Consider the following 7,418-nt stretch of genomic DNA (forward strand, 5'->3'; position numbering starts at 1 on the left):
TGAGTGGGGTTTGTGTGTGTTTTTAAATAAACATATATATATATATATATATATATATATATATATATATATATATATAGTGTGTATCTAATTTATAACCTATAAAATATATATTTTACTTTAATATAATTAAATAATATACTATTTCTAAAACATCTGTTTTAAGAAAAAAGTTTGAAATGTAATCAATAAATTATAATTCAATATTATAATAATAAAAATATAATGAATAAAAGTGCCAGGATACAGCATTTTATGCATAAAGAAAACGCGAATTTGTGCCAAAAAATCTGAGCCAGACTCTTTGATTTGCAGTTCTAGTCTCTCACAGTACCTGACAGGTGTAAATCAAAGTGAGGCTCGGGTGTTTGCAGTATACGGCGCTCCAACGGCCTTTTCTTTGCGTGTGGCCTGCGATTAGGGCACCGCCGATGGGGAACAGACACTTCAGACGTGAAGCCCAGCAACCAAACAAAGACCATCACGGGGAGGAAGTGGTATAATTAACCCTTTCAGGTCACGTAATTCATTCTCGCACAATACCCCCATGCAGTCTGTTCCCGCCACCGAGTCCGACAACTATAGACAAGAGCTCGGTGCACATTCCTTACAAAACATCTCTCAGATAGAATTTTTTCCGCATTGCAGTGTTTCATTTAAATTTCAAGCAACTTGGAATATCAGGAATGTGAGATGTTCATGACAGCTAGACATAACACTAGGGGCAAGGACGTGATGTAGTGAAATATTAGACTCAAATGTAGGTCCAGGAGCGAAGACGGAGGGCAGACAGTGAGTGTTCAGGATGTGAAGCGTTTGGCTAGCTGGGCTGGTTTATATTAGCTAAAGGGTGGTCTGTCGTGACTCCAGCATGCAAAAATGTAAATGGAGATGCAGAGAGACACACACAGACGCACTCCTCATGGCTGGGCTGAGATGGCTTGAGGACAGTGGCTGGGAAAAAAGACCTCACAATATGTCACTGCTGGGGTGAGGGACAAAAGAGACTCCCAACTCTCATTCGAGAGAGAGCGAGCCCAATGAAAACGAGGGAATGAGGATTTATGCTAAACATCTCTCAGATAGAATTTTTTCCGCATTGCAGTGTTTCATTTAAATTTCAAGCAACTTGGAATATCAGGAATGTGAGATGTTCATGACAGCTAGACATAACACTAGGGGCAAGGACGTGATGTAGTGAAATATTAGACTCAAATGTAGGTCCAGGAGCGAAGACGGAGGGCAGACAGTGAGTGTTCAGGATGTGAAGCGTTTGGCTAGCTGGGCTGGTTTATATTAGCTAAAGGGTGGTCTGTCGTGACTCCAGCATGCAAAAATGTAAATGGAGATGCAGAGAGACACACACAGACGCACTCCTCATGGCTGGGCTGAGATGGATTGAGGACAGTGGCTGGGAAAAAAGACCTCACAATATGTCACTGCTGGCGTGAGGGACAAAAGAGACTCCCAACTCTCATTCGAGAGAGAGCGAGCTCAATGAAAACGAGGGAATGAGGATTTATGCTGCCATTTCTGACCATATCCGAGAAAAAAGAGAAAACCCGGACATAAAAGAATCTCCTGACACTCTAGCAGCCTTGGCTCTGATTAATGTGGAGAGATCTTACATTTTTGTGGGCTGCACTTGTAGTTTGGACGGGCTCTGGAACAGCATACCAGACACGGGGAGTTTTTGTTTCTGGAAATACATCCTGTAAAAAGCTGCTAAAACGGACTCAGAACAGACTGAGCAGTTAAACTTTCACTGTGACACAAAAAATATGTATTTTGATTTCTCTGATGACTTTTGAAAAGCACATTGCTGTGATTTTGCCGCCTGGAATGAATTTCAAGATCTCTTTTACTGCAAAATCATACTGCAAAATTACAAACAGCTGACAAGACTGATAAATGACCGATATTAAAATTCTATACATGTCTAAATAATTTTTTAATTTTTTTATAAAAATGTTACCCTAAAATAGAACCCTAAAAACAATCATTTTTAAATGCTACAAGTGAATTTAGACATGACAACATTATAATGTACAGTATAAAAAATATATTTATTTTGAGGCTTGATTACGATCTCTTTTACTGTAAAATCACACAGCAAAAACCACAAATAGCTGACAAGACAATAATCGTTGTTTTTGATAATAACCGATAAATTGCCAATATTAAAATTCTATACCATGTCTAAATAAATTAAAATGAATTTTAATTAAAAATGTCTAAATTAATTTAAAATTAAATAGTAACAACCAAATGCTACAAGTGAAGCAGGCATGACAACATTATAATGCACAGTATTAAAAAATATATTCATTTTGAGATTTGCTGAAGATCTCTTTTGCTGCAAAATCATTCTGCAAAATTACACATAGCTGACAAGATAATAATCTTTATGTTATTGCTAATAACAGATGAAATCAACAAAAAAGTCTAAATTAAAAACAAAACACTAAAAACAATAGTTTTTAAAATGCTTGTAAAGGTGATAATCTTTGTTTTTGTTGACAATTGATAAATGGCCAATATTAAAATTCTATACCATGTGCAAATTTAAAATGTGATTAGATAGATAGACAGACAGAGATTTTTTTAAATTACTAATATATCTCTAATATGGATGTACCAACACGGTACCGATATCCCAAGACTGGTCATTCTTCCATCAGTGGAAGGACTCAGGCTCTATAGCTTCCGCAGGACTTCTAGGAAGAGCAAATAATGACACCATGAACTGTCCAAAATAAACGCGCAAACAAAACCCAAGCGAGGTCACAGGTTATGCTCATCTCTCGTTCCTCCAGGTGCTTCCTGAAAATTGGGTTCAATAATAAGCTCTAGACGTCACCATGTTGTCATCCTGACCAGGCTGTTGATTTACTTTTCATAGTATGTGATGTAAACCAACATACGCCAGTCACCGTGACAGGAAGCTAGTGGAGTCCATCCTCTACACACGGATATTCATCACAGCCTTCACAAGCACAACGGTCGGTGGACGCCCACTTTTTCAGCCAGCCTTAGTTCTAGAAGGATTTTTCCTATTCATTTTCTCCATTGGAATTTCAGGGAAGTATTTAATTAAAAGTTGAAACATTACCAACTTTGATTTGAACATCTATTGTGAGGAAATAAACTACTCATTCCATAATGCACTGTGAATGACGTAACTGAATCAGAAATAAATGTACAATATTAAACTCTAAGTCACTGATTGCAAGTACAAGAAATACGTCAACAGGTTTTGAAGAAGAAATGTCAGCTCAGCTGTTCTACACTGATGGATGTGGTCAGTGTATATTTAGTGCTCTTGGAAGTGGCAGCAGGTCTTTTGGGAATCGAGCTTGCATCAGTGTGCAAACAGGGCATGCAGCGGGAAGAGGAAGTTCCATCATGCCTCATTGAGCCTAAACGCAAACCACAGACTCTCCTGAGACTCAGAAGCCCTCAATGTAACATTGACGCAATGCCACAGATGAAGGGAAAGCCTTCAACAATTACACGGAGCACACTAATGAGCATTAACTGAGCTTTTAATGCAGGAATTGATTAAATCTTTTTTTTTCTCTAACTACAGTTTAAGGTCAGTAAGATTTTTTTAAAATAAATTCATCCTTTTATTCCGCAAGGATGCTCTACATTGATCAAAAATGACAGTAAAGACATTTATGTTACAAAATTTTTTATTTCAAACAAGTGCTGTTGAAGAATCCTAAAAAATGTATCACAATTTTCAGAAAAATATTAATCAGCACAACTGCTTTCAACACTGATAATAAACAAATGTTTCTTGAGCAGCAAATCAGCATATTAGAATGATTCCTGGAAGACTGGAGTAATGATGCTGAAAATTCAGCTGTGCATCACAGGAATAAATTACATTTTATTTTTAAATACATTTTAAAACCTATTAAAACAGAAAATAGCTATTTCAGCTGAAGGCAAGGTAAGTCAAGGCAAGTTTATCGTGAAATCGCTGAAAAGTTATTAACTTTTTTGTCAAATAAATGCAGCCTTAGTGAGCATAAGAAACTTCTAAAAAAAAAAAAATACTTAAAAATACAAAATGTTTGAATGGCAGAGCATTAAAGCAAAGACTATTAATAAAACATATAGTTAGTTACTACCCCAAATTTTGACTGGATGACCCGTTTCAAAAATTAATGTAATATGCAAACTCTGAAAATCAAACGGGAAAAGAAAATGTAAGAACTTTAAAAATATCTGGGTTTTCTTAAATTTTTTATGTGAAAAACATAAACATGTCAATGCACTAATTGAATAACAAGTTAGAAGATTAATAAGGTAAGTTAAGGTGTTTATTAAGGTGTTTTAGTGCAAAATTGGCATAATGGGCAAAAATCTGTGTGTTGCCTAAAATGGTTATTATCTTCACCTGATAAACAACATTTAGGATATTTACCACCACAATCTTACCATTTTTAAACAATCTTGTGATTATCGATTAGTGGACAAAAAAAAAACGCGAAAAATAATAAAAACATTTGGTGACTATTATTATTTGTAAATATGAATATTTACTATTTGTAACAGTTGAACATTGGTGTTTTACATCATATTCCTCATTTTAATAAAGCAAGAGGACACTCAACGTTGTGCACTACTGTGATTATTGTTATTATTCAACTGCAAAGAATGTTATACACAACAACTGTATGTCACAATGTGCTATTGTACTGCTTTTGAAAAACCTGGCTCACTCAGTTTGAATGGAGCTTTGGGTGCTGTGAATAAAGCACACATACACACACACACACACACGCCCTGCTGACTTTGCCGAACCTTCGTTAATATTCCAGTGGGCCACCATCATCCACATGCGCTTCCTGTGCTGCACAGGGACAGGACGGAGCAGCGCAGAGAGAAAGACCCCGAGCGTGCTGAGAAAGCGAGTGGGTTTGTCCCGATCAGAACCAGATGCCTGTAAGAGCTCCAGATGTGAGTCAGCAACATCCCAGAAACAGACCCAGACGGAGCGACGTGATTCACGAACACGCTCCTTCAGCGGGAGAGGAACCGTTAGATACAGAACAAAGATTCAGGGGGAAGAAATAAATAAAATAAAGAAGTCTGGTTAATGCCAGGTTCCCTCTCTGGACTTCCGCCAAAGCAGTTCCTCTTTACTGTACTGTACATCAATCAGAAAAGTACAGTCAGTTGAAGCTTGTTCTAATTCACAGTTCCAAACTGTGAAAAAAATCCAGTTATAATAATAAATACAGCAAAATTATTTTCTAAATGCATGACCTACATTTGTAACATCACAGTATACAGCCCAAGTTTACTGTATCCCACAATGCCATGCGCTTGATCTTTCTGAACTGATCTATTTGTAGAGTGTATTATTTGGATGCAATATCAGTTGATATTTTTAGCATCTCCTTCTTGACACATTATTTGATCGAACTACAAAAGGTTTGATTTAATTATGTAATTATTTACTTACTTACAAGCTTATATTTTTTGGCTTTCATTCTTTTCAAAAAGTACAAATAACAGTACTGCTTCTCAGCTCCAGTCAGACATAACAACCTGTGTTTCACTAAGTTGATTCAGTCCATGATTCAGACCTATGACTCTAAAGAGCAAATCAGTCTGATTCCCCAACTGATTCAGCTGATTCACTGAAAAGAATCAATTGAACATCGCACTGCAAAAAGTATGTTCACTTCATACTTTGTTAAGTACACAAGATAAGAGCGTCAGCATAATTTCCCAGCCTCATGCCTGACGGCAGTAAATCACACCGGTTACAGTATACATGACTAATCCACATTGAGCTTTACGGTAACTATTTATATAAATGCTAAATTATAAGAGATTTACAAAGTCCTAACCACCCGCTGAGATGCTGCCTGCTGTGAACTTCCTGTGCAGGTCAGCAGAAGGGAAAGATGGGAGTGGGTGGATGACGATAATCCTAATTGAGAACCATTACATCCACCTGTTGGTCACGCTATAGGGGGCTTTTAACTGCTTTACCCGCGTTTTGAGGGACTGGAGGTTGTTTACTAGTACTTTAAGAAATGCTGCATATCTTAGAGTTCCTAGCATTGAATAAAGGGCTTCATGTTGTTCTTCCTGTGGAGACGGACTTAGAAAGACTGCATCATGTATCAACAGGGGGGCTTCATGGGAAACTCTTTACAGTAACCTCCTGCTGTCCATTCAAACAAAATGGCTTAAAAACATTTAATCAGAAACGGAGTAAATTTCACAAATAATTTAAAAGAAACAACGTAACAAATTGAATTACATGTGAAATATTTTCTTGTAAAATGTACTCTAATTAGGGCTGGGTATTGAGTTCGATACTTTTTAGGCACCGACCGAAATGCCTCGATACCATCGAGTATTGAAAAACGTCTTGTCGTTCAGTACCAAATTTCGATACCTAATGGGGTTAATCTCATCAGCGTCAGTGAGCCAATAAGCCTGCAGCACTAGCCAGTGTGTTCGACTAGAAGAGGTGTGGGGCAGATCGATCAGTGTTTGACATCCGCGAGAGCGATTCGAAAGCGCACGGAGCAGTCTGCTCTCTTTAGCTCTTGTGGTACTCTAATACACCGATCGGTCTGCACAGTCAGTCCGCGTCAAGTCGAACACACCTACTAGTTTACCCTGGTTACACTCAGAGATTTTTTTTTTTACATTACCTTATTTGTATATTTGTATAGTTGTATTTTAATTTATATTTAATCTGTATCTATCTGTATTTTATGTTCTACTGTTAGTGTTATCTGTATGCACCAAGGGTCTGAGAGTAACGCAATTTCAATTCTCTGTATGTATATGTGGAAGAATTGACAAAGCAGACTTGACTTGACTTGAGATGTGACGCACACTTGAGGCTGTAGTGCGAATGCGTCCCAGCCCCCTTAGATGTAAGGCTACATTTAAACTGGTGCGTTAATGTTTTAAAATGAAAACGATCCTCGTCATACTGGTGTTTCAAGCCGGCTTTCCACCATCTCTGACAAACGACAAACCGCTCATTCAGTCACTAATTTCCAATGGAGAGTAGCGAAAATGTGCAGATGTCCATTCATACTAACGTTACATGACCGTAAGCGCGTGTTATGTGACCATTCATGCAAACTGTAGCATCATGCTACATAAGACAATAAATAAGATTTATATTCCACTTTTACTCAAAACTCACTTTAAACCACCATAGAGTGTTTGAAATAACTTCCGATTGCAATTTAATGTGTGTTATGGCCATGTAATGTTGCTGAAATTAAATATGTTATTACCTCTGAGTTAGAGCAGTGATCATGGAAGAGAGAACACAAGCAGACAGCGCTGGAAGCTGCTAATGCTCATCAGTAAATCAGTGGAAAATAAATAGAAATCATGATTCTGTCTGAGCTATGCGTTTTAAA

The 7,418-nt window shown here is 37.4% G+C and overlaps 1 protein-coding gene across 1 annotated transcript in view; it reads right to left on the minus strand.

Moving 5' to 3' along the window:
* Positions 1 to 7,418, minus strand: part of LOC107599476 (arf-GAP with coiled-coil, ANK repeat and PH domain-containing protein 3-like) — a 64,593-nt gene that overhangs the window by 56,648 nt on the left and 527 nt on the right. Inside the window, exon 2 of the mRNA XM_016291075.1 lies at positions 4,816 to 5,032. Coding sequence (XP_016146561.1) covers positions 4,816 to 5,032 — 217 coding nt within the window. The remainder of the gene's footprint in view (positions 1 to 4,815; positions 5,033 to 7,418) is intronic.

This window comes from Sinocyclocheilus grahami, unplaced genomic scaffold, assembly GCF_001515645.1.
Source record: "Sinocyclocheilus grahami isolate Dianchi unplaced genomic scaffold, SAMN03320097.WGS_v1.1 scaffold13.1, whole genome shotgun sequence".
NCBI classification, from domain to species: domain Eukaryota; kingdom Metazoa; phylum Chordata; class Actinopteri; order Cypriniformes; family Cyprinidae; genus Sinocyclocheilus; species Sinocyclocheilus grahami.